This window comes from Aquila chrysaetos, chromosome 16, assembly GCF_900496995.4.
Source record: "Aquila chrysaetos chrysaetos chromosome 16, bAquChr1.4, whole genome shotgun sequence".
NCBI classification, from domain to species: Eukaryota; Metazoa; Chordata; class Aves; order Accipitriformes; family Accipitridae; genus Aquila; species Aquila chrysaetos.
In genome coordinates, this window is record NC_044019.1 from 29242753 (window position 1) to 29269090 (window position 26338).

The 26338-nt window shown below is 44.6% G+C and overlaps 1 protein-coding gene across 3 annotated transcripts; it reads left to right on the plus strand.

Annotated features, from left to right (window-relative positions):
* The first annotated feature begins 310 nt into the window (after positions 1-310).
* DEAF1 (DEAF1 transcription factor) lies at positions 311-25365 on the plus strand. Of its 3 annotated transcripts, none has more exons than XR_003926985.2 (13): positions 311-757; positions 1835-1932; positions 2336-2465; positions 3321-3467; positions 4304-4443; positions 5174-5239; positions 6151-6277; positions 7998-8126; positions 8909-9037; positions 13522-13772; positions 14685-14838; positions 21114-21179; positions 22988-23031. XR_003926985.2 is itself a non-coding variant. In XM_030039591.2 (13 exons), the coding sequence occupies exons 1-13, from the start codon at positions 427-429 to the stop codon at positions 24775-24777; spliced, it is 1809 nt and encodes a 602-aa protein (XP_029895451.1). In that variant the 5' UTR covers positions 312-426; the 3' UTR covers positions 24778-25365. The 3 variants fall into 3 exon arrangements, 2 of the variants coding, with proteins under 2 accessions (XP_029895451.1, XP_029895452.1); XM_030039591.2 differs by lacking the exon at positions 14685-14838 and adding an exon at positions 24673-25365 and having other exon boundaries at positions 312-757; positions 22988-23077; XM_030039592.2 differs by lacking the exon at positions 14685-14838 and adding an exon at positions 24673-25365 and having other exon boundaries at positions 312-757; positions 22991-23077.
* The last annotated feature ends 973 nt before the right edge of the window (positions 25366-26338 follow it).

Genomic DNA, 26338 nt, shown 5'->3' on the forward strand with positions numbered 1-26338 from the left:
ATCGCTTCGGGCCGCGCTTCCACGGACTCGGCCGGGCTCGGCTGCGTCCTGCCTTGGGATTGGCCAGCCGGCAGGAAACGCGGGCCCCGCTCGTCGGGAACCATCGATCACCTTCGGACGAGGCCTGGAAACACTCGGGACACTTCGGGCACCATCGGAAGCGGTTCGGAAACGCTCGATTCTGCCCGGGGAACACCTTCGGAAGCGCTCGGGCGAGCTCGGCACCCCTCGGCCGCCCGCCGAAAAGCGCTCCAGTGACCTCGGAGGACCGGACCACCCCACCACCACCCCGGGGCCCCCTCCCTCCCCCTCCCGCGGGACCCTCCTCAGCGGCGGCGTTCGGGGCGGGGGGGGGGGGGGGGGAGCGGCGGGCATTGGGGCCCGCTCGGGCGGGCTCGGCTCCCCCCCGCCCGCCGGCCGCCTCGGATGGAGGACGCCGACTCGGCGGCGAAACAGCTGGGCTTAGCGGAGGCGGCGGCAGCGGCGGCGGCGGCAGCCGCAGTGGCGGCTGCGGAAAGACCCGAACAGCAGCAGCAACAGCAGCAGCCGTCGCCGCAGCGAGCGGCGGCCTCGGACTCAGACTCGGAGGCGGAGCCGGAGCCCGAGGAGGAGGAGGAGGAGGAGGAGGAGGAGGAGGCGGCGGCGGCGGCGCAGGTGACTGCGGTGACGGTGATGGCGGCAGATGCCGAGCACATCGAGATGGGAACCGAACCCTTGCCGAGCGCCGACGAGGCCGCTGCTGCCGCCGCCTTCGCAGGTCAGGGCGGGCGGAGTGCGCATGCGCAGCTCCCCTCAGCCCCCCCCCCCCCCCCCCCCCTCCCCCCCGTCGCCTCAGCGCCGGCGGCAGCGTTTTCCCGCCCCGGCCGCTCTGCCCGGGGCTGACGGGGAAGCTCCTGCCGCGCAGGGAGTGCTCCCTGCCCCTCGGCCCCCACAGACGCCTCTGGAGGTCGGGTCTGCCGGGGTTGGAGCCGGCAGCCCCGGCCGATGGTTCCCCCTCCCTCTCCCTGCAGCGCTGCCGCCTGTCTGGCCTACACATGCAGTCATTAACCTCAGGGGGTGAGGTGAAGAAATGGCGGGTTCGAGCTGAGGCTTGAGTCACCCCCGCGCTCTTAGGAAATTACACACTCCTCGCTTCCACACTACATAACGTAAAGTAAAATGAGCAAGAGATGCTTTTGTGCATCCAAAATTACTTCGACCCTCTGTCCCGTGAAAAAGTGCCCTGAAACGTGAAGAATTTTGAAGGCGAGCCCCGATAGGCAGAGAATTTCAGAGCCCTTCGTACCTAGATGGGTATCTCCATGTGAGGTTCAGTGTTGTTTTTTCACTCTTACCCCGTGTGTGGTACTGCAAAACCTCTGATTTTAGCTACGCAATCAGATACGCTACACATCATAGAAATATTTGGCCGTAAGTTTGGACGGTTTTTGACCAGACCAAGCGTACAGGTAATGGCTCCCTAGAAATTAATATATGGCAGAGAGAGAGAGAGAATTGTCCTCTTTATCTTGATGTTTGCCAGTCACCCCTCTTTTAATAAAAAGCATCACCGTTTGAGTTTTTTTTTTAGTACAGATGCAATATTCATTTTTCCCTTAGTTCATCCCATGCTGATAACTACTGTTATGGTCACAAGGAGGTTAAAGCACATTCAGCCCAAAGCTTAATAAAAATCAGTATGGTTGTGTTTATAACAACTTAAAGTTGTCATGTAAGATAAAATTAATTTTGAATAGGAAGAAGGAAATGCAATTATATTTTTTGACATTTAGCTGTCTTACCAGGCTCTCTGGATACAGCAGAGTGTTAACTCCATGTCTGGTTTACATTTCAGAAGTCACCACAGTGACAGTAGCCAACGTTGGTGCCTCCGCAGACAATGTTTTCACTACATCAGTGGCAAATGCAGCTTCAATTTCAGGACATGTGCTGGTAAGTCTGTCCTTTCATTTGAGGGCCTTAGCAAAGTCCCATGTACTTTCTTAGTGTAAATGAAGAGCTCAGTTTGTGTTCAAGCTGTAGTAAGGTCAAAGATATGTTTTCGTTGCAGTATACAGGCTTTAAGCCACAAAATCATTAGCTGGGGGACATACAGTTTTTTCTTTATCAGTTCGAGAGGTTTTTTTACCTTTCCAGCCTCATATACTCATTCTGTAATGGAACAGATGACCTGGAACATGTAACCTTTGAATTTGGTTGGCTGAAACCTCAAAAACTAACCTAATAACTGCCATAGTGATTGGTGTTTTAGGGTGCCTTTGAGAAGATTTGGGGGAACACTAAAATACAGTGGTATTTTAACTCAATCAATTCAAACTCTTTATTTCTTCTATAGTCTGGGAGAACGGCCCTCCAAATTGGGGACAGCTTGAATACTGAAAAAGCCACTCTCATTGTGGTTCACACAGACGGCAGCATTGTAGAAACCACAGGGTTGAAGGGGCCATCAGCACCTCTCACACCAGGTATAAGGCAATCTGTTTTTGAAGTGTCATTCTCCCAAGGGGTTGCTTTTTCTCCATTTTAATTGTGTTGCTAGGATTAAAAAACACTATGTGCATAATATTATGCAGTTTCCTTATAAAGATCATTTGTCCCCTCTTCACATGGTACTTCTTGTATTTCTTGGGAGTAGAAGAATACTTGCTTTTTCGGGTTTTTTTTGTCAGAAATATATTTCATTTTCTAATTCTTTGCCCTAACCCTTGCAAATAAGCTTCCTGAAAAATCTTGCCCTGCAGCTGGGCTGTCGCATGCCTTTCTACACCCATCCCACACCCAAAGGCAGATGGATCATTTTAATATTGATAATAAAAATATGAGTCTTCTATTTCTGCATGTGGGTTCTTTTTAAAGGGTCCTTGAATATAGTTTTATCTCCATTCAGGCCGCTTGCCGATATTTAAGCATCACAATAGCTGGTGTCTTTATTGCTAAGGTTTTGTTCACGGCTGCTTGGCAGTTTCCTTTCTGCCCACAAGATGGCATGGCAAATCTTCAGCGGTCCAAAACGCCTTACAGGATCGGCCTCAGGGAAGGGAAGATCCAGCCAGCTGCTTACACCACTGCAGGTTACAACCTCAGCGCTTAATGCGCTCTTAGATCGTGTTGCCTAAGATGCGGTTTGCTTTATTTTCAGTCGTTTTCAGAACCTTCAAGTTGAATTTTTTGTGGTGCATCGTGTAACTCACGTTGCTGTGGAGAGGTGTCAGCTGCTTCAGTTAACCACTTGACGCTGTTGCCCTAGCCGAGCTGAGCGTGTGAAGGTATAGCCAGTGTGCTTTTTAGTTGCTGTCACCTTTCTTCTCTTTTTTTCAAAGGACCGCAATCTCCTCCTACCCCTTTAACATCCGTCCAAGAAAAAACTGGAACCAAGTATAACTGGGACCCGTCTGTGTATGAGAACGAGCTCCCGGTGAGATGCCGGAATATCAGTGGCATTCTCTATAAAAACAGACTTGGCTCAGGTAACAACAACCTTCTTGGGTGAGGAAGTGTGACGGCTCCTTCTTCACTTGGTGCACTCTTCTTTTAATCAGGCTACGTTTAAGGGCCGATCGTGAGGAAAAAAAAGACAGTTTCCTAGCCAGCCTAGTCTCTTTTGATATTATTGTTCTCTTCTGTTTTGCTCTTTCTTCAGAGGCTTTTAAACTTTTTTTTTCTTAAATCTGTGAAGATACAGGCTACTGTGCAGTGAGTCTCCCTGGTAATAGGTGGACCTCTCTAACGTTCTTTTTGTCTCAGAAGTAGACCGGTGTTTCTATGAAGCTCTACAGAATACCTGCTGGAACAGAAAATAGAGCGCTTGTCTCCTAATGGGACTCCTTAGCTGCCTTAGCCCCTCCTCTTCTCTTTTATCTCTGTGGGAAAACTGAAGAAGCAGCAGCAGAAATTGTCCGTCAGCAAGCCTGACTGCACAGCACAGTGGTTGCTTCATGGATAGACTGTTTTCTTCATGACCAGAAAGATTAGAAGTTTAAATGCAAATTAAGGAAGGGCTTAAATTCATGTTTATCCAAGAAAGACTTATCCTTCTTGTGGATGAGTAATTTTTTCTAGCCTTTTGATGCACTGGTGAGGCCCAAAGTTGGAGCTCTCCAAACGTGCACCGTCATTGTCACAGCCAAAATAATAAATGGGCATGGTTATCCTAGGGTGATGAGAAGTAGCAGATGAGCATATCTGGTGATTGCTATAGATTAACTGCTATTTTGTCCAGCAATTTCAGTATTTACTTCTTTGGGAAAGTGGCAAGATGATTCTTAACCTTTGCTAACAATGTCTGTCTTCTCTTTTATTTCAGGAGGCCGTGGTAGGTGCATTAAGCAAGGGGACAACTGGTACAGCCCCACTGAATTTGAAGCTATGGCGGGACGAGCCAGCAGCAAAGACTGGAAGAGGAGCATCCGCTATGCTGGGAGGCCACTGCAGTGCCTTATTCACGTAAGGTTAAGTTTGCTTCCTCCTTTCTGCTGGAAGGGACAGGTAGAGTCTGGACAGAGTCTGCCCAGCGCTGCAGTCCAAGCCATGCGTGCTGCCTCTGCAGAGTGATGTGTGATGGTGCCGTGGGGCAACTCGGAAGCAACATTTTGATTTGGTTGAGAATCAGTGATGTGAGAGGAATTTTTCTAGATGTGTTTTCAAATAGCACGATACAAATCTTGTTTATACTTGAAAAGGGGTTACAGTTTATGCAGGATGAAGTCCAGCCTTGAGCTGTATCGCAGAAATTGAGACGTGAGCTCTCACCCATGATACTGTAATCCAATATCCCAATCTGCTTAATTCTGTTTGCCTGACAAACATATTCTTCACTTGCACCATTTACTGAGGATTGCTTTGGGTCCTTTACTTTCTGCAGGGTCCAGGAATCTCATGGAGAATTTGGCATTGCCATTATGGTTGATTTCTGCTTGGACAGAAAGTTTACAAAGTCTCAAATTCACATATTCTTGCCTTTTGTTTTGAAAATTGTTTGTTCTTCCTTCACTGTCTTCTCATCTGCTCACCCCATCACCATGATGTAGAGGAGCTGGCCTCTCTGTTATTGCATAGGGTCCCTAGGAGGGAATGGGTGCGTCTCTTGGGAGCTGTCTGAATCTTTTAGCAGAATACAGTCGGGCTCTTGGTGGTTTTGGTGACTAATGCTGAACTAGTAATCTTCTAATTTCAGGATGGGATTTTAAATCCTCATGCTGCCTCTTGTACTTGTGCTGCCTGCTGTGATGACATGACTCTGGTGAGTTGTAGGTTTTGTATCCGTTAGTTTACAACCAATTAATCAGCCAAGCTCCCACAGCCATTTGCGAGCAGGTCTTGAGTGTCCTAGAAATGTTCACAAGTACTGTAGTTGCAGCGTACTTTGTCCATGCTTCATAAAGAAAGGAGATAAGGAACGGCTAGCACTATTGCACAGCAGCCTCAGTAAAACTGTGTGGTAGTTAATGCTTTTTTTCTTTTTTTTTTCTTTTCTAAAGAATGTATTTCTGTAAAATGCCTTTTGGAGATGTCAAAGCTGTTTGTGATTTTTTTACTCAAATTTCACAATTTTTTGAGCTGGAAAAATGTTTTTGTAAGGAAGTAATGTAGTACTCTGTGTTGGATCCATATTTTCATATTAAACTGCTTGGGTTTTTTGGTTGGTTGGTTGGTTTGGGGTTTGGTTTGTTGTTTGTTTGTTTCCACAATGAGGTTAAAGTCCTGAAAGCAGAAGTCTTTAGCTTGACTTGAAGTCATGTTTTGCATTTCTTTTCTGCTATGAACTGGATGATTTGCTTGTTTCCTAGACCTGAAAGTAACCGTTTCCTGTCTTCTCCTCACTGTTGTTCTATTTTCTTCTGCCACTTTGGCTGGCAGTCAATTATTTGACCAGTTCTGCTCCTTAAATAATAGTGGGAAGATGCTGAATCTGTACCTCTTCAGCTGGAGGGAGCTGAGCGTAACTTTTTTTTCACAGAGCTCTTTTGGTCTGGAGGAGTAGAAGCTTTTTGGTCAATTGTTGCAAACACACATCTTGTGTGGGAATACATGCTGCTTGACATTAGCTGCATCTGGAAAGATGAGAAGTAAACCCAAAGTCCCCAAAGAGATGCCTCAGCTAATGCCTTTTCCTTTTTTCTTTCTCTTTTTTTTTGTATGTGTTTTGCCTAGAGTGGTCCTGTACGACTCTTTGTACCATATAAAAGGCGGAAAAAAGAAAATGAAATGCCTGCAACTCCAGTGAAGAAGGATTGCCCCAAAAACATCACTCTGCTTCCTGCCACAGCTGCTACTACATGTAGGTTCTTTGGTAAAAATTGCTTCCATTTTTTGATGAAGAATTGCCACACTAGATGTTTTATGTCTATCAGTGGCCCCTTGGAACTAGCCAACTGAGGAAAATGTCTTATTTTTTTGCCACTTCCTTTTCATTGGATAGTTTTATTGGCTCAGCATCTTTAGGTGTTTTCACTTCCTGTTTTGTGGAAACTAGCACAGTGTTGCGACATTGCAACTGCAAGCTGAGTAGGAAAAAGTGCAACTCAAGACCTCCAGGAGACTCAGTTTTAAGCATCTTAACATCCTTTTGCAGTGAGCAGTAGGGTTCATATTTTGTTCTGAGAGAGGTCTGGATTATATTTCCCTCCTCTACCTGCTCTCTCAGCCTGGCATCGCAGGGGAAGTTGTGGAGTCCTGGCATTGATCTGTAGTGGGTTTCAAGTCGGTTTTTCACAAGTGACAATTGGGAAATTGCCTGCTGTTAAAATTAGGTTGAGGGGAAGGCTGGCCCTTCTCTGCTCTGCCGGAAATCTCCATGCCATCCCCTGAGCTTGGTTTTTGTCCTTTAGCAGCTGGTGGGGGCTGTGGAGTAACATTTGTGCTATTTCTTGAAGTACATAGAAAAGTAGGCTCTAAGCAGCTGGAATGAAATCCAGAGTCTGAAAGTTGTTAATGAAAGAGGCAGAAGGTGACGCTTTCATCTGCAAATTCCTCTCTAACATTCAGGACACGCTTTGTTACTTACTGTTTTTGATCGTCAAACCATCTGTGTGAGAACAGAAATTAATTTGCAAGCTCATCCAGCTCACACATTCCCATCACATTCATGTGTCCTCCTGCTCTCATCACACTAGCATCATCTGGATGGTAACATTACAAAGCGAATTGAGGAGGAAGCAACAGAAATCCAAAAAAGAACAGCCAAAAGTAAGATTAGATTACCAGCAGCAGCAGCAGGAAGAGAAACGCAAGGATTCTATAGAGTTCTGGGGGTTTTTTATCCCTCAAAGAGGTTTAATCTTCATTGGTTAGTTAATGTGAGGTACTGTGAGGTGGTATGTTTGCTCATGCTGGCATCAGGAGAGAGGAGGACTGCTTGTTTTGGTAGTAGCCACATATTTCACCAGACATGAATCTGTAGCCTCAATGTCTTAAAATTGAATTATTGTTTGCAAAAAGATCCTTCTGGCTGAGCAATGTGCCACAGAATCAGCCCATTACCAGTTAATGGTGCCAAATTAATAAATCCTATTTAAAAAAGGGTTTTAAATATTTTGGAGCCAGTCAAGTATATTAATCCAAAAGGATTTTGTGACTTGTTCCTTGCATTGGCCAATCAATCTATCACTCTGTGTAGATAGACAGCTAAAATTGTCCAGCTAACCAAACTGTCATAGAATTAGTTGCAATCCACAGGTTAAGTTATTGCTCATATAATAATTGAAAAGGTGGTGATTTGGGAGGCAGTATGTTGTAAGTGAACATTCTGGCCTCGTACACCCAGAGAATAAACAGAGGCCTGCAGGAGGGCAGCAGTGCCTTTGGAAGCCAAATGGGACTTTTATTCCCATTTCCAATTGTGTTGGTCATAGGCATGATCCAAACTTGGATTATCAAAGGCCATTTACTGATCTGTGAGTTCTCTGACGTCAGATGATTCAGAACAGGGGTATCAACAGCTAAACAACCAAGGCCTCCGCGCTGAGTGTTAATTATGAAAGTACTTCTAATATTTCCAGTCACCGTGACTCCTTCTGGACAGATCACTACCTCCGGTGCTCTGACATTTGACCGTACATCGACAGTGGAAGCCACAGCAATTATCTCGGAAAGTCCGTCCCAGGGTGATGTTTTCACTGGAGCCACTGGTAAGAGTTCAGGTGTATGTCTGCTAGACACCTGTGAGAAGGAAGAAAAAAGGTTTGGACACCCATTGCTATAGAAAGAAGCATTTTGAATGCTGCATGAAGGATTTCTTTCTCAAGAGCTTACAGAGAGGCTATGCATAACCTGCTGTCCTTCTTTTGAAATTATTTCAGCAGCTTGAAATCTTACCAGTTGCACAAAAGAAGTTAGAAGTTTTGTCCAGATGTTGCAGCTGCTAATGTACACCTCTGCTGATTCCTAGGGTTTTATGGTCATCTCTGCCATTTTTTTCACTCCTCCTTTGTCCTAGAATACTACAAAAAAAAAAGAAAACTAGCCAAGTGTTGAAACTAAGTGAAAAGTGCTGAATAAATGCTGAAAAATGCCAGAATAAATCAAACAAAATATAAATGCATGACATATTTTTCAGTTCTTTCCGTTTAATTCATACATGGGGTTGTGAGCTCTGCTGAGGGAACTGTCCTGCTCTGAGAGCCATAGTCTGGAGTCTTATGATTGTTGTAAATATATAGGTATGCAGGAGGGAAGCCAGCAGTAACCTTTGCCTTCAAAAGTTAAAGCAGAGAGAGATGAAATCAGTACAAGGTTGCCTTGCTTGCTAACTGTGTAAGATCATGCTACTGTTTCTCATTTGCAACCCCTGGAATTATCATAGCCTGTAGGACCTTGTATAAAAAGTAAAAAAAATATGGGTGAAAGAAGGATAAGAAATGCCTGACAGCTGTGTTATACAGTGATTCGTAATGCTGTTGTTCTTCTGCAGTTCAAGATACCAATGTCCAGCAGCCTTGCCGGGTGAATCACCCAGAACCTCACTATCCAAGTTACCAGGACAACTGTCAGATTTCACCTTTTCCTGAAGCTGCACTGCCAACATCTCATCCCAAAATTGGTATGTTTTATGTCCGTCATGTGAGGCACAGCTAGCAGTGCTTGAATTTACTCTCTAATCTTCTTTGTCAGCAAAGGTAAAGATTGAGGCAGAAAAATAAACTTCGCACTGTTTTGCTTACAAGTTTTGTGGTCATTAAGATTTGGGCAAGCAGATTTTCCACTCTGCAGAAAGTTTTTCACTCTGTTATTGAGAATTTTGATTTCTACCAGAGGAGGCTGTTGTGATCCTGCTTCCTAAATCATCTTGCAGTCCCCTGCCTTTCCTAACGCTTTTGCTTCAAGGCTTTTGTCACCTCTTGGGCACTGTGGCTAAACGTTTATTTAGTTTTTGATCTGAGGAGACCATCCCCTTTAAAATTATGTCACAGAAGGTTTTCTAAAAATTCCCACATCTCTTTGTGAATCCACTGATACATGCTGCAAGCAGTTTTGGGCAGGTTTGGTGTGCTGCTCTTGCATCCAATGTCAGTTTTCCATCCCTTAACACCGACATTTGTGCTGGAATGATAGGTGCTGGTTAAGAAGTGGCAGTGAGAGCCTGCCCTGCGGTGGTCAAATAGACTGGAGTAAAAAAAAAAAAGATGGTATGACAAATACAAATCAGCCCTTTAGTGTTTCATAGGACAGGTTAAACTGATTATCAAATATCTCTTCAAATGTAATTATATTACATAAACTTAATGACTTTTCATTTGTAGAGCTGACTGATAAATTAAGTGAACTACAATGCTATTTGAGTGTTGCTGGTACTGCTAGAAACGGGAAGTGTGGAAGAAACTGGAATTGCAGACTTGGAGTGTTGCTCTTGCTTTATGTGTTTTTATCCAGCCTGGACAAGAGATACAGCAGGGAATAGTCTGCCACTGGCTGGCTGATGGATTAGGCGATTTATAGGCCTTTTACTTCTCCAGTTTCTATGATTCTGTGAAGTTACTCTGATACTTACTGATCTCGCTGACGCAGAACAGCTATAAGACGGGCAAGTTGTGATCCCTGTTACTGTTCTCTCAGACATCAAGAAAAGAGCATGTAAACATGTTGTATTCCTTTGTGCAGTCTGAAGTCTTTCTTTTTTAAAGCCTGTGTTCTCCCCTCTGTATGACCTTTTATTTACTTACTCAGAGCAGCACAGTGCGTTCCTGCTCTGTCCAGAATGAAATCTTGTTGTTGGTTTTAAGCCTTAGTCAGATCCTGATGTTACTAATTAAACATTGATTTTTTTTTTTCACCAGTGAATACTTTCTCTTGACTGATATACCTATGCTAAAATGAGGAATTGGAAGTAATTCCCATTAGATAAGTTATCAAATGCCATGCTGGGATAAATATTGTGCTGGAAATGTAGCAGTGGGAAAGGCTTTTCTGCAAACAGCTACTGATAAGAGACTGGTTTATCTCTTACCCATATCTAAGTGCAAATAGTTCTACACCAGTCATGTGCAATTGATTGAAATTACTATTTTAATTAAGGGCTGTTGAGTGTAAAATGTCCATTTACCTGTATGGTGAACTTGCAATGCTGTCAGAAAAGGTCACACATCTAACACACAGGGATCTGCAGTGCCGTGGGTTTTGAGCCTTGATCTCTCTCTCCAAATCTGTGCTGGATTCTTTTAGCTTTTGCTGCTTGCATGAAAAACTACCAGATATGACTTGAAAAGGGTTAAGGTGTTAATACACTTAAGTTAGTTGCTGTCTTGGAAGATACTCAGTATTCAGTGCAGTCTTGCAAAAGTCTTGTTTATCTGCTGGTGCTTTACTAAGGAGAGGTTCACTGTGGGTGGAACTGCTGGAATTGCAGCCTGATACAGGAAAGTGTGTTGGCCTGGTGCTGTTCAGGACAATATTTACAGCTGATTTTTTTCAGAACAGTATTTACAGTTGAATTTGAACTACCATTTGAAGTGTAGTCAAGAAGAATTTTTTCCTGAATGGGGTGTCTGCTGTTCTATGTCTTTAACTAGGCTTTGCAGTTTGCTATTCTGTGTCCTCATCCTTCAGTGAGAGAGGGTTGAGGCTTGTTTCTGCCTTGCATTTTGGAGCCACCTTAGACAGACCAGCATGCCAATATCTGTAATGACATCCAAAACGGATTGCGATGGGAGACTGATAATAAAGTAAACTAGAATAAAGTGCCTCTGAGACCTGTATGTTTTGGTTTGTTTTGTTCAAGAACTTCCCGCTTAGTAAATTTCTTAACTCTGGTTTCAAGCAAAAGAATCTGGCTCCAATAATGGCCCATTTTAATGAAAACAATGGTCAGTACCCAGCAGTGGCAGCTGTTTGCAGGGCACTCTCTCGTAATGCTGCAGATGCTCAAGGACAGTGTTAGTGCATTATTTTCGGTAGCATCAGCAGTGAGGGAGCTGGAGGACAAGCCGCCTGGCAGAGGCGTTAAGAGTAATGCTTCTAAAAGGAAAGCACACACCGGCCGGATGTGAACGGGATTTAAATGGCTCAGCGCTTCTGAAGTTACATTCCCCAACGCTTCTCTGAGGGCCATAGCATCCATCAGTTGGGATGGTCCTGCGTTTTTTAAATGAACCTGTCACTATTTAAAAATCAAGGAAGCTAATTGGCTTTTGGTGCCTGGAATACTAACAGCTCTTCCTCTGATAATGCAGAACTATGCAGGAAGGAAGCGGTTTCTCAGCCTGCAGTACTTACTGCTTTTTTTATGTGATGAATCATTCTGAAACTCCTACCTAAAGATGTGAGGAAAAATCCTGAAATAGACTATTAATAGATCTTGGGATGATAAGACTGCACAGCCCCAAAATTGGTGGTGCCCTCTTTTTTTCTAGTAAACAATTTAGTGAGGAATTTAGAGGTCAGCTGTTGGTAGATATGAATGACTTGGACTTAATTCTATGGCAGATGGCGAGTATTTATTGCTAGAGTTAGAGTTAAATTTTGGAAAAGTAAGGCCAGTAAAGCCAGATAACATTTGTTCCTGGAAATGTTGCCTGTGGTGAGCTTATACTGTGTATTGTTAAGTTCCTGGATCGAGATTTAATTTCCTCACATTGTGGTCTCACAGTGTATATGCAAGCCTAGTGTGAAAAGTAGATGTTTTAGTGACACAATAACTATTGGTTTTTTTAAATGTTTGCAAATGTAAGGCTCAGACAGACGTTGGTTTTCTAGGACTTCAATTTTCTAACACAGGTTTTGGGAAAGGGAGGACTGCAGAGCCCCGATAATTGAGGGGGCTGGAGGTAAGTTCAAGAGGAGTGTGATTAGATTACCAGAATAGGAGTTTAGCTGTGTTCTGGTGGCTTCCTACAAACTGCAGTTACTGTTAAGGTTATGGTTAGGATATGAAAAAGTAAAGGCTGCAAAACCTCAGTAATTGGAGATTTTTTTCTTCTTTTAATGGCCCTTGGAGTATGTTTAGAAGTTTTACTGAGCTTCCGTGTTGTATTTTGTTTCATACCTGTTGCACTCTAGTTTATGGAAGAGTGAAGAGTTGTAGTTAGGATTCTGGACGAAAGGGCCGTAGACAAGAAATTTCTTTCTTGAAAACGGTCCAACACAGTCGATGTAGAGCAAATGTCAGGAGATGTAGTGTCTGAAGCTAAAGCTTCCATCTGGACTGCATACATTCACTCTCACCTTTGGGATTAGGCAAGGCAAGGTTTCAGAACTGCAATGAGCATTGCTGTTCAGACTACCCAGGATATTTGAAACAGATACATATAGCTGTGAATACCTTTTGTTAAAATTTTTGGTGTTTCAGTGTGGTATGTATGTGTTTTATGGCCACAGTTCATTTTATGGGTAGGATCCAGGATGAAGGGGTCCGAAGAAATTACAATTACTGAGGGGGGTTTTAAAGGGCTACCCAGCTGGAAAGTGCCTGTTTGTAATACATGTAATTTTGAGGTGATGATAAATGTCTTGGTTTTATTCAAGTCTTGGGCCAGGGTTATGGTTAAGATCAGAATTCAGGAAGTGCAGGGGAGCGTGGTGTGGATCGGTGCCTGTTTTTTGTAGTTTTGCAGCCTGAGAATTGACACCTGTATAGTGACATCAGGGTATTTCAGAAAAGTATTGGGTCACTGAATGACTTCTTATAACCTTACTTAGCCATAGTTAAGGGAAAACATTAAGTGGAACTTTGTAATGATAGTGGAGTACCTGGGAATGCTGCTTTCACTGCTTAATTGTGCCTATCTGCAGAAGTGCTAGGAGGTGTTAATTCCTTCCCGGAGTAAACAATAGGGTCAGGAGTACATGTTCTTCTGTCCTCTGGGTTTGAGAGTGCCCCAAGGGCTTGTTCTGCACCGGCCGATTCTGTGCACTTCGGGTCACAGAAGGTAGGTCTGTTTAGCAAAAACTTAGCTGGATTGGAAACATTTGCAGACACTATTTTAAAAAAAAGCAACCAAACAACACAACAAAAAAAAAACCCAAACCCCCACTTTATGGAAATGAAATGCCCTAATTCTATACATTTTCTTTTTCTTTCTTTATATTCAGTGTTAACCTCACTCCCTGCCCTGGCGGTGCCCCCCACGACCCCTACCAAAGCCATATCCCCTTCGGTGGTGAATGGGCTGGAAGTGACGGAGCAGCGGAGCTGGCTGTACTTGGAAGAGATGGTCAATTCATTGCTCAACACCGCCCAGCAGCTGAAGACTCTCATTGAACAGGCCAAACAGGCCAGCTCCTCCTTCCGTGAGGCTGCTGTCACACAAGCAAAAATTCAAGCTGATGTGGAGAGGAAAGAGGTAATTATGCCAGAGGAGGTGAGAAGACTCAGCCAAAGGCATCTTTTTGGCTGAGTGATGAACAGAGTAGTACCTCACTGGTTGTTACTGGCTGTAACAGTGGTAGCCCTTAGAAATTGTTTCTCAATGTCTTGAGAGCAGTATTGCCAAGAGAAATCTTTCCGAGTTACTCGTATCATGGGGAAAGGAATAGAGTGCTCTGGGATTCCAAGAGCTGTGGGTAGCAGGCTAGTAATACAAACTGTTTGGTGTTATGAGTCCTGAGCTGTCCCATCAGCCATCCTTAAATTTCTGAGACGTGGGCACTGAATCCTGGTGTAGGAAAGATGGTGAGTGTTCGGCTGTACGGTGGCTGCTTTCTTTATGTCAAGTGAGCGGGGTTATCAAAGAGGCTTTCGATGGCCCGAAGAGGCAGAGGGATAAAAAGAACAGCAAGCCATAGAGTTTATGGGGGAGATAAGCAGTAAAATTTAGAGGTGTCTTGCTGGGCATTGTGCAAGCAAAGCTGATCTCGCATGAGTCCTGTGGTAAGGCTGCAAGGCCGGCTGGCTTTACAGGAGTATTGGCTTGTACCCAGTGGCCCTTCTCTCCTCTGTAAGGGATTATCTACAAGGACTGCCCTGTTCTCCCTGCTTTTCTTCTCTTTAATTGATGCATGGTAGGGACCCTGGATTCTTCTTAACACCAGCTCATGCATGCACCCTGAATCTGGCTCCATGCACTGCTGAATGCATTCCCCTTCTCCCCCAGATCCACAGCTGCTGGTGTGGACTTGAGGGAGAGAGGTGGGGGGCAATGTTCCGTGAAACTGGTGTCATTGTCGTTAGCTGATGAACTCCCTTCCTGTACACCACACTATCTGCTGTTGCCATCGGCGTTATTGCTAACGTCAGCTTTCCACTGAATTCATAGGCACGAGTGTGCAGCAAGAGACCTTGAAGAAATGTGTGTGGGAAGACTTTGCTGAGAACTGAGAACCCCTATGACAGTCCTTGCAGCGTCTTTGATATTCTTTGCCACGTTGTCTCTGCTAAACTCTTCTGTACGCTGCATCCTTGATGTGCAGGTGTGTGATATGTTGAGAGTCTAATTCTTCCCTGCCTTCCGCCTGGGCAGAATGGGTATTCATGCTGCTGTCCAGGTTTGGGCCATCTGCTGCTAAAGAGCTGTGTAGAGCATGGGATACCGAAAAATTGGAAGCTTTGACACAGTTAGATGAACATCTGACTTTGTTTAACTTCGCTCTCTGCTCTTTTTCCAGTTTATGTGCTGTCTTCCCTTCTGTTTATCCTTACAGTGGTTTCTGGAATGGTTGTTCAGAGTCCATTCCCCTCACGCTCTGATCCACATCCAGCTCACTTCAGTGTAATTCTAGTTTCTTCTTGCCCCAGGAATGGGGGTTAAATTCACTCCTGTGTATTGATTAAAGTGCTGACTTTACAAGGCAAGGATGAGCACGTGTTTGTTTCCAGAGGATGTCCCTTTCCCACTAACTACCAAATCCCCAGTTACACAACTCGTGTGTCTTACCATTCTTACTGTGTAATGGGTACCTCAACAGTTTTTGTATTTTGATGAAAACACTTGCTTATGGTGCTATTTTTTTAATATCCAAATAACAATTCTCAAGCTTGCTGCTGTGTGCTAGCTTCTGGAACCATCTGGATGATACTGCGGATAGCTATTTCTGAATTCCTTCTAGTGAATTCCATTTTTGGAAAAAACTCTGGGTTTCTGGGTACAGGGCTGGCATTGGGAGCAATTACAATAAATGTCAAATAATTGGCTGTCTGCTTTTGTGTTGGTCAAAGGTGCTTTTCTGATTTCATGAATGTTTTCCTGATTTGTAATGCAAGTCTCTTTCCCACTCTGAGTATGCGTGTGGTCAAACTGCTTTTTTTGACAGTTAAGGTATGTGAGAGGGAGAAAGAGGTGTCTTCCTACCTTGGTGGTTGTTGATTTTTGCTGGATGAATTTAATACAAAGGAAATAGGTGCTTCATCACTACTTTGTGTTTGTTACACTGACAGAACTTCCAAGGGCTAACAAACTGGGGGAACCTTCTTGCCACCTCCTCCGTTTGCACGAGTGGAGACAGTGAATGCAGCAGTGTGGATGCTTCTCTGTAGGAGAGCCACCAATTTGCAGAATTTCTGTGCAGCAGTATGTTCCTAGGTATTTAGAAGTGAAAGGTTGTGTCACTGTATCAGAGCTGCAGAGCAAAGGCTGTACAATAGATTAAATTATAATAGAGCTGTAAACTCAGCAATTCCTGGAAGAGTGACTTAATACATAGCAGGATTAAAGAAATCTCTTGGGAGCAGGCTGGTTCCCAACTGGATACACAAACTTCATTGCCATGACTGTAACTAATACATATCTTTAGTTTTCACAGTGGTGCAGAGCTATTCCCACAGTTCAGTGTCCCAGCTCTTGAGGATGTTGAGTTCAAGCACTTTTGATCTTGTAACTGTTTGTGTCCCTGACCATATCCCTCTGTCACCCCTGTGAAAGAGGGAGATGGCCTCTGCCTTCCGACAGAAGAGCAAGACAGGGCACTTGGGACAGCACCGTCTTTACCTGCCCTTCAGAGGAAGGCTGAAGTGGCCCCAAGATTAAGCAGAGTAGAGAAGTGGCAAGAACAGCAAACACATAAGAAAACTTACTTGTATGCTAGTTTTGTTTCAGTCTTCCTAAACAGCAATAAATTAAGCATGAAGAATTTTTAAGCACAGCTTACATGCTTTGTTGTATACTGCAAATCATTTACTATACTGTGTTTCACTTATTATAATTATTTAATGAGCTTTGGAATTCATTAAATATCACAGAAGAGCCAGTCTGCTCCCATATAGCAGCAGTTTGGTTCACTTGGCTTTAAATACCAGAAGTTGTACTCTATACTGAGCAGTGGTAAGTGCTTGTGGGACTTGCAGAGCTCTGAACTGTGAAAGGCAGGCTTTTGCTCTGAGTTTTCTTTCAGCAGGGGAGGCATTTGTGCTGCCTGTACGCTTATGTTCTTATCTGTGAAATCAAAGAGCGGACATCACTGTTCATTTTGGTCACGCTTGCTAATGGTATTATCCAGGACTATTCAAAGGAGTCTTAGGATTACTTTATTCCCCTCGTTTATATGGTTTTGAAGGTGGAAATGTCAACATCAGAGAGGAACTGTGGCAGGAGGGGCATCTGCTAAATGTAGCAAGGGAGAACCGTAAAAAATTATAAGTGCAGCATAAATTAGAAGCATCTACAGTCATGTTTCTTCCTTAAGATGGCATGTCTAATCTGAATTTTGCAGGAGGATTGGATCCCTAATTGCAGTTCCAAACACATGGCGATACCTAGATACAGAGTCCTCAAAAGCAACTGGGGGGCTGAATTGGGAAGTGCTGAGCGTTTAGGCGTCAGGCCGTACAGTAGCGGAATATCAATGCCTGTCTTCATAGGCCATTAGAGAAAATATGGAAAAATACACTTGTCTTCCACTCTGTCACTCCTCTGACATAGGGGTTTTTTTCACTCCGCCTCCCTACTAGTACGGTTACAGCCATGTAACGCCCTGTGTCAGGGTCTGGTGACATCCTTAGCTGTTCTGAAGAAACTGTAGGTCAGATTCGAAGTGCTGGAGCTAAAGGCTTCACCAACAGAGCTTTTCTTGCACATAATTTTGTAATTTGGAAGTCCTCACATGCACTCTGTTGCTATCTTTGTCCTTTTTAATTTCTGTACATTTGTTTAAGGATCGTGGTTTGCTAGGCAAATTTCAAGACTGAGGATCTCTTCTAAATTTTGTTTCCGTCTTTGCCACAAGTTATTTAGATGCCCCTGGGTAAGTCCTTGGCCTCTCTGGGCCTCAGAGCCTGCTCTTTAAAACAAGGAAAACACTTCCTTCGCAGAGGGCTTGCATACCAGTTTGCAAAGGGGTAGGATCGCTGGGTAAAAAGCTGTGTAAAAAAAGCATTAACCTTGTAAGTCCTGGAAATAAGGGCAATTTGTAAACCCAAAATCTACAATTCCAGCATTTATGAAAATGTCTCTTTTGCAATAATTTCTTTTGAAACAAAATTGTTCTAGAGTGTAAGAAAGTGGTTAAAAATACTTTTCCTGTTGCATATGCTGTCTGCAGTATATACATGTGCCTGTTGATGATGAGAACTCCTCGATTAATAAGCAGAGCTGTCACAGAGTTAGTTCCAGACACGAAGCTGACTGTTTAAGAAATGATGATGGCCATAAGCCTTGTGCTTTCTGTGTGTAAACAATAGGCACATATGCACCTGGTGCTCAGCCTGCGCATGGCTTTATATTGGCAAACACCAAATGTAAGTTACATTTATGTTACTTAGAAGTCTTGTGGAATGACATTCTGAAAGAAAAGCAAACCATAAACCCTCCAGCTCAGTGTTTATTTTAACTTCTAGAATGCATCATGCTTATTGCAAAAAATGAAAATATCGAAATATTTGTAAGCTTTTTCTGAATGGCAGCATTTTGCATGGGGATTCATTATATACAACTGCTCTGTCAGAACTTCATGCAGCTGTTAAGAAAAAGTTCTCCACCATCGTTATTAATTAGCTTGTGACTGTATCTGATCCTTTGGTTACTATCTGAACGTTGGGTTTACTGCATTTTTTGATTTAGGGAAAAACATTTAGGAAGAGAGTGAGTGGGGCAACAAAGGCTCAGTGTCTCTTGCAAGAGATATTTGACAATTTGCAGGACTGGTCCAAAAGGAATGGATTAAAGAAAGTGCTTTACACAGAGTTCTGTGTGCTTTGGCAATGTAATTTTTTTGAGTGTGCGTTAAGCCATCGTTTATATCAGCTAAACTTTAGGAGGGGGACAATACATGAACTCACCAAATTCTGTGCCAGAAGACATTGCTGGAAGATAATAAAGATATTCAGGAAATGTGTTAAACAGTTTTTCTGTATAAATTTAAAAGAATCAAGTGTCAAAATCTGACGTGTTTTAATTGAAATAGCCCTCTGTGTAATGCAGTGATGCCTTCAGAGCCCAGCCTGTTTTAAAACAAGGTGGAAGATTAAATCAGCTAACAGCTGGACCATCTGAATTCTTTTTTAGAAAGATTAAAACAATTCAGGGCTGGAGAGTATGAAATTAACCTAAAAAGGGTCAGCATATAAGAAATGTAGCTCTAGTAAGCAAATAATGGCTTGTGTACTCCAAAGTAGCAGTGAAAACAGTTGAGAATTGGAGGTTACCAGTCTTCTGCAGCTGTTTTTGTGAGAGATCTGGATGTGTCTGGCTTGATCCTCTCTCTTATCACACCTTTTCCTTCTCCATAGTTTCTGCATGGCTTGAATTCTTCACACCATGGTCTGTGCAGAACCAGAGGACTCTCGCTATGGGGATAGATAAAAAGGAGGCAGGAGGGGGTTTAAATGCGTGGTTTCCATCAGCAGGTTTCGGGGTCTGAGAGCAGAGGTGGAGGAGCTGCTGTGGCTTGGACAAGGACGGTGGTGGCTGGACTTCCTCTTGATGTCTTTCTCATTGGCAATCTCCCTGGGGAACAGGAGAAGCCACACTTGCAGAGGATGAAGTGGAGTCTGGTGGTGGGAAGGGTTTTAATTCTGGAGCTGCAGCACTTTCTCAGAACTGAAATTCAGCGTGTTCAGCCCTGGCACTGTCTCTGTACAGGCTGTTGCAGAGGGAACGGTGCTAGCAGGGATTTTGTATGCAGAGGTTTTCAAGCTGGCTTGAAATGCCAGCTCACCGCATGTTTTGGCATCTGTATTTCCACTTTCTTCACTAAAAAGAAGTTCAGAAACATTATGCAGTCTTCCTAGGCCAGTACTCTTAATGTGGGTCATTTGTCTTTCACTTAACAGTGGAAACCTTGTTTTAACCTTTCCTGAAGAATCTGCAGTTTCCTGCCAGCCCAGTTCCCTGCCTGTGTGTGGGGTGGCACAGGGCAGAGGCTGCGGCACAAGGCGTGGAGTCCCAGCTTCTCCGGGGCCGGTGCTCACTTTCTTCCTGAGACAGAGCAGGACTGATTCTTAGGCCAGAGGCCACATCTCAAGCTTGCCAGTATATTCCCTGTCTTCACAAGAATGCTTATGGCTTGGACACAATTTTGGTTTTCAAAGCAGTAATTTTGAAATTTCCATACACGTGATGCACACTTTGCCTGTGCAGTACTGGAAGCACTGGGGATGCTGTGCATGTGTCCTGTCTTGCTAATTAGCCCAGTCTTGCCTATTTGTCAAATAATGGCAGAACCCAATCACATCCCTTGCAGTCTACAGCAAGAGGTTTCCCTGCCGCCTCCTCCATCTCCCTAGAGTTTTTAATTTGAATTTGTGTCATGGTAATATAAAGGTTTTGAAGGTTGTGATTTCACAGGAGAATAAATACTGTGATGTCAGGTCATAGAGACACTTATAAATTAAGCCTTTAATCTCCTTATATGTTGGGTCGTACTCACTCCTGGATAAACCTGCTTTGCCTGAAGGTGGGGCTTCGGCTTTTTTCTTACTTTTTAACTGTTCCTAATAAATTTAAATCAGGGTTAGCACATAATCAAATTGGGATTGGTTTTGAATTCCTTTGGTTTAGGACTCTGGTCTCAGCAGCATTGGCTGCTGAGCGTGGCAAGGCAATAGGTGGAGCAGCACCTGGTTGGACTTGAACTGGTTTGAAGTAAATCTGCAACACACCCCAAGTGTGCTTTAAAAGTCACCTCCAGAGGACTGATTAATTAAAAAACTGTTTGAAAGCCCTTTTATGCTTCTATTAAAAGCAGGAATAATGGTTATGTTTGATGCTGTTTCTAAAGTCTTGCATGTGTTAATTTTGTCTGGTTTTTTTTCCTCATCCATTCTGTTGGACTAAGCCCATCCCTATAGACTCTTTTGTCTGTTAGTGGATTAGGATCACTGGATTCTACCCAAAATTTGGCCCAAGAAGATGAGACTTGGCCCCATTACCTTGGCATTTTCCTCATGTTTCCTGTGCTAACTTCTTAGGCTCTCATGTGTGTGGGGTAGAGTTCCCTTGTGGCAATTAAGCCACCTGTTTTAAGAAGGAGTGCTTGGCTGGATGGAGTGGGGAAAGTGGGGTTTGAGTAAATGCTGTGCTTAACTGGCAGTTTGTCACCTCAGGCTGTTTTCTCACAGACTTCTTCATCTGTCTCCACATAAGGGCATAGTATGCCTCTCTTGTAAGGGCAGAGTGAGGTTCCTCTTCAACTGCAGTTTTGGGCTTGCCAGAAGCAAGCTCAGTGTCAGGACCCTCCATACAGAGCACCCTTTTCAACCCCTCACGTCATACTCTGGCTGTGAAATGACAAGTCTGGTGTATTTTTCCTTGCAGCAATATCAGAACCAGTTATTTCAACAAACAGAAGATGTGGATGGGAAAACAGAAATCATCATCAAGGTAAGCTGGGGATGTCTCATATTTTATGAGGAGTCCTGTGTTCTTTGTCTTGTTCCATTTAAAGATGCAAAGTTTTTTATCATTGCTACAGAAGTCATGTATTCTGTATCTGGCCTTGCCTTCTGGCAGAGATCTGAGCTTTCCCTAGCAGGACTAATGCTCTGTTTGAGCGGAATGTGTCCCTTTCCCAAGCCTTCCAGGTTTTCACAATCCTTTATCGTCATCTGGCCAGGTTAATCAATCATCTCACTCACCTCTGAGTAATGGTATTGCAGCTGTAATGGATGGCTGTCATTGAGGTGTGATAGGAAGGAAACTCTCCTCCTTTTTGTCCTGTGAGCTGGTTTTCAAAACTGCATGGTTCCCTCTGGCTTTCAGAATAGGAGCATGAGCTGAGTTAGTTCAGGAGCCATGATATAAGCCCTTACAGGTGTATGTGTTATTCAGTAGTCTTTCTATGATCTCCAGGTACAAGTGCACACACTGTGTATTTTCAACATTTTCCAATACCATACAGGTTATGAACAGCCTCAATCAAGTATCCCTTTGGGACAGGCTTTGCAAGTCCCAAAGAGCAGCTTTAAGCCCCTTTTTGTGGCCTGAATCCCTGGCTGCACATCAGGAATACAAATATAGGTCAGTCACACCAATTGTTAATAGTAGGTACATTGGTAAGATGTGAGCAGATGGTGTGATGAACTCGGTGTTAAGCAGGGTGCTGATTGTTAGGTTGGTTGTGCTCAAAAGAGAGAAGGAGCTGGTGGAACTAAAAACACCTGCGATACTTTCACAGCCGAGAAACGCTTCCTGTCACGGCCTCACACTGCTGCTCTGACGTGCTAATGATTTGTCAGTAATTTAATGAGTTGGAAACAGAATGCTCTGTGAAGTGCTTATTTTTGTGGTAGTTCAATGATATTTCCACCTAAATATACAGGTTACGTTAATTGATGTCACTGATACAAGATTAAAGCGGCAGACACAAAAACATCCTTTAAAATCAGGTGTGATTTTTCATCTGTGTATCCTATCTCGCCTTACTTCTAGGTTTAAGTCCTTGCTCCTGTTACAGCCTTCTTAATTTTACTCCTCTGTCTTCTGTTTCCCTGTTGGGACACCACTTATGTAGTTGTGCTGTCGACTGGCAAAGGAACCAGCCTGCTCAGCCCACAGGAGCAGATCCCTTTTTCCTCTCAAAGAACAGGGGAAGATTAAACTGAAGGGTCCCATCCTTATGCCTACTCCTGTTGTCCTTCCTCAGACCCTCTCTCAGAGATACGCAGGATTATAAACCAAACAAAACCACCAACTAAATCTGCCTTTAAAACTTTCAATTTGAGCGAAACTCAGATCTTGGGTGTCAATGGCCTGTGCATAGCCTGTACACGGCTTTTTGGAACACACCTGCCCTTGGTTAAGACTGACTCCTGCTGAAGCCTGCAGTAACCTGGCTGTGGCTGATGAGATACGTGGAGGGAGGCATCTCTCTGGTATTGTGGACAGATTTCCACGACCACTCGGTCTCACCCACGGTTTTGAAGGGCTTCCTGCCCACCAGAAAGGAAAACAGAGGTGCATTTCATTTTCCAGAGTGATCCCTGCTAACATGGTGAGGAGAGTGGGTCTCTGAAAGCATGTCCAGAAGCCACGGGGCCTGTTTGTTTTGTGTTTGTGTGTTGAGGATATATTGGGAAGTGGGGGCTCTACCACTGCTCCTGCATCACGTTGTATTACAGCACCTGTATTACATTTCAGTGATCTCCCTGTTGTTATCTCTGACGTGGTCACTTTGCCATCCATTTTCACAGCAGTCCTGTGTCAACTGTGGTCGTGAGGCAACGAACGAGTGCACAGGATGCCACAAAGTCAACTACTGCTCCACTTTCTGCCAGCGCAAGGTATAAGCTTGTTTGTGAGTTGCAGATTCAGTTGTCTGGAGAGGGTTGTGTGACCCTGGGGAGAGCCAGACGGCTCTGCCAGCTACCTGAAGGGTGTAAGCACGGCGAGAGGAACGGGTGGCAGAACTTGCCGTGTCATACAGGCAGGCAGAGCACAAGCCTTGCACGGGTCAGCAGCCCCAGCACCCCCCAGCTCACCCTGCCCATTGGATCTCCAAGCAAGACTGCAGTGATGGGCAGGTCTGCAGGTCAGGGTCTGGATCAAATGGGTAGGGAAGGCCCCAAGATTTGCACGCACCTTCTCAAAGGTGATCTAAAAATCAGAGTAATGCCAGAAATGAGGGTGTAGACACCTCGTTGTGTGAGCTGTGGGGACCAGCTAGCTGGGAGCACTTTCACAACCCTTCCCTGCCACTTCCTGGTAAGCTGAACGCTCCTCAGTACCTGTGCTCCTGCTGTGTCACTGAGGACACCGTTCTCTTACTCTTTACATTATCTGTGATGCTACAGATGATACAGTGGGACAAACTGTAAGATTTTGAACATGGGAGGTGGAAACAGGTATGAGGAAGTACGGTGGAGGAAGCTGCTGTGCTTCATGTTTTGCACAGGTTCCTTACAAAGACCCCTGGCACCCCGCTTTAGAGGAAAGGATAATGTAGTTTAGCCAGGGTTACAGTTCTACAGGCTGTCCAAGTTCAGTCTGAATCAGCTGAGGCTGGGTGTACTGAGTAGCTGAAGAATTTTGACTGTTTCCTTTTGCCTGTAACGAAGTGTAACGGTGGCCAAGTTCCCTGTCTGCATAGCAGAAAGATTAAAAATCCAAAGAAGGAAGAAATGCTCCTTGCCGAAAACTTACATAGTCTACCTGCCCCCTCCCCGGGCGTCTCATGGACAGTAATGCCACCCTGTTGTCCTCAGTACAAAGTGCATTGGGAAATGGCACCAAGTGGTCACCTTTTGTCCTCCTCCTAGACAGCTTGTCACTTCCGAGGGGACATCTGCCATGCCTGTAGTTGGTGCTCCACACTGTAATAGGGTGGGAGAGTTTGAAGTGCTTGTCAGTAACAGATTCCCTGAGATTCCTCCTGTATTTGTGAGCTGTGATGTGCGACCTCTGGGTCGAGGAAGCTAGAGGAGTATTTTGTTAGTTCAGACTGGAAGTTAAAGTCAGTCAGTCTTGGGAGGAATTGTATTCCTCTCCTCTGCCATTGCTGAACTAAGACCCCTTGTATGGCGCTGTCCTTCAGGAGTGCTAGCTTGTAGTGAGCTTTCAGGAGAGGGTTTAAGTCAAGGTTTTGACTCTGTTTTAGTAACATTTCCGCAACCTAACTGACATTGATGTCCTGTTTTGGTTTTTGGGTTGAGAAGCCAGCATTCTGCTTAGTGTGATTCCACCTCTAATATTGACCCAGTGTGTGGTTCCTTTCCTGTCTGTCATTAGTCTTGTTTGGCCGAGCAGTAGAGCCCTGCTGTGCTGGAGAAAGCGCTTCTCAAATAGGGCTTCTGTTGGGGCCCAGTGTTCTTTTGCAGGCTGCGCACTTTCCAAGGGCTCTTTTCTCTTCATGGCCTTTCCATCTGCTCTTCCCTCGCAGGACTGGAAGGACCACCAGCATATCTGCGGCCAGTCGGCCACAGTGACGGTGCAAGCCGACGAGGTGCACGTCGCGGACAGCGTAATGGAGAAGGTCACCGTCTGAGCACACCTACCTCTTGAACCGTTCATGAACAAGGTGGTGCGGCCGGCTGGATCGGCAACCTGACATGAATGGTCTGTCCTTTACAAACCACACCCTTCTCACTAGCAAACTCATTTTTGAAAGACTTTTTGATACTGTGACAGCATTTGCCTACTCCCGGTCCTCTTCCAAAACTTTGAATAATACAGAGACTGTGAAAAAACAAACCCCACCTAACTGCAGCCTAGCAGCTGGGAGCCACCTTTGGCGTAAGGAAGCTTTGACTCTGCCAGACTGGAACCTCCACCGTGTGGATTGCAGCAATCTCATCATCTCTCTTGAGATGGATCTAATGCCATGAGATTTGCCAGCGTTTCCTTCTCCCCGTGCCTCCCTACCTCTTGTTTGAAAACAGGAACGAACCTTCATTTGGTTTATTTAATTGCCTTGAAAAGGTTAGTACAAGTTCTTAGTTTGCCATTGGAAGGACTTTTTTTTTTTTTCCTGTGTTCCCTCTGTGCTGGGCAAATTTGGAACACATTGGAGCTTATGCACTTGAATATAAGTGAAAAATAACATGTTGTTAAATAAAATGCAGTGAAAGCATGAGCGTGCCTGGCTGTACTGTTTAATTCCCATGGCAGCACTTTAATGTACTGATAAATGCAGCAAGTGGCTGCGGTGCGGCTGTCGGGAGTTGGTGCAGCTACAACGCAGCTGCGGTTACACACGCGTGTCTTTACGCTCCGTCTCCACGGGAGGCTGGCTGGGACGCGTTTGTTCAGTAGGGGAAGCGCGGTCTCATCACGTGGCGTGCCTCGGCTGTAGCTCGTAGTGCCCATCTGGCCAAAATCAGATCTGATCAAACCCAAAGTGAAAGCATTTTAATAGAGTGCTGTCCTGTCATTGCCTTTTAGTACCTACTAATTAAAGCAGTGGTGAGCATGAGGAAGTTAGCTGCTTCGTTCACTGCAACAAAATCATTTAACTATTAATGTACTTCTTTAATAATTTAGGTTAATCAGCGCCTTTATTTGCGTTTGAAGATTAATGCCCCAGGCTGGAAGAGTCTCAGTAGACACGTGCACCTCTGGTTGGTTTGGGGTTTTTTTAGCCATGGGCATAACAACTGTGAGGGGTCACTTGTCCTGTCTGGTTATTCGCTCCAATCTTGTATTGGTGGGCAAGGAGGATTACTGTTTAGCTTACACTCTAAGGGGAGTCCCCTTGGAATCAGAGTGACCCAATCCAGCATCATAAATGCTGTCAAAAGGAGAAAATTCTATCCAGAGTTACAGGAAAGTAGCAATAGAGAAAAATGCGATGGAAAATACTTAAAAGTCTTACACTAGCGGTTTCTGACAAGTCCATTCCTTCCTTCGTGAATCTTAAAGGTCTTGTTATGTTACACTCCTCGTGTTACAAGGGGGTGGAAGCTGGTTTATCATCTCTTACAGCATTTGCCGCACTGCTGAGATCGCTCTTCCGAAGCGCCCGTCGGTGGGGTTTGCCCGTAGCACCAGCTGCCGAGTGGCAGCAGACGGGACCGTTTCGTGGAGGGCGGGTGACAGGTCTGCAGCAC

Excerpts from the sequence above, each read along its gene's own strand:
- DEAF1 (XM_030039591.2), top strand. The coding sequence starts at position 427 with ATGGAGGACGCCGACTCGGCGGCGAAACAGCTGGGCTTAGCGGAGGCG. Across the intron at positions 758-1,834 it reads TGCTGCCGCCGCCTTCGCAG|AAGTCACCACAGTGACAGTA; the intron begins GTCAGGGCGGGC and ends TTTACATTTCAG. Across the intron at positions 23,078-24,672 it reads CCACTTTCTGCCAGCGCAAG|GACTGGAAGGACCACCAGCA; the intron begins GTATAAGCTTGT and ends CTTCCCTCGCAG.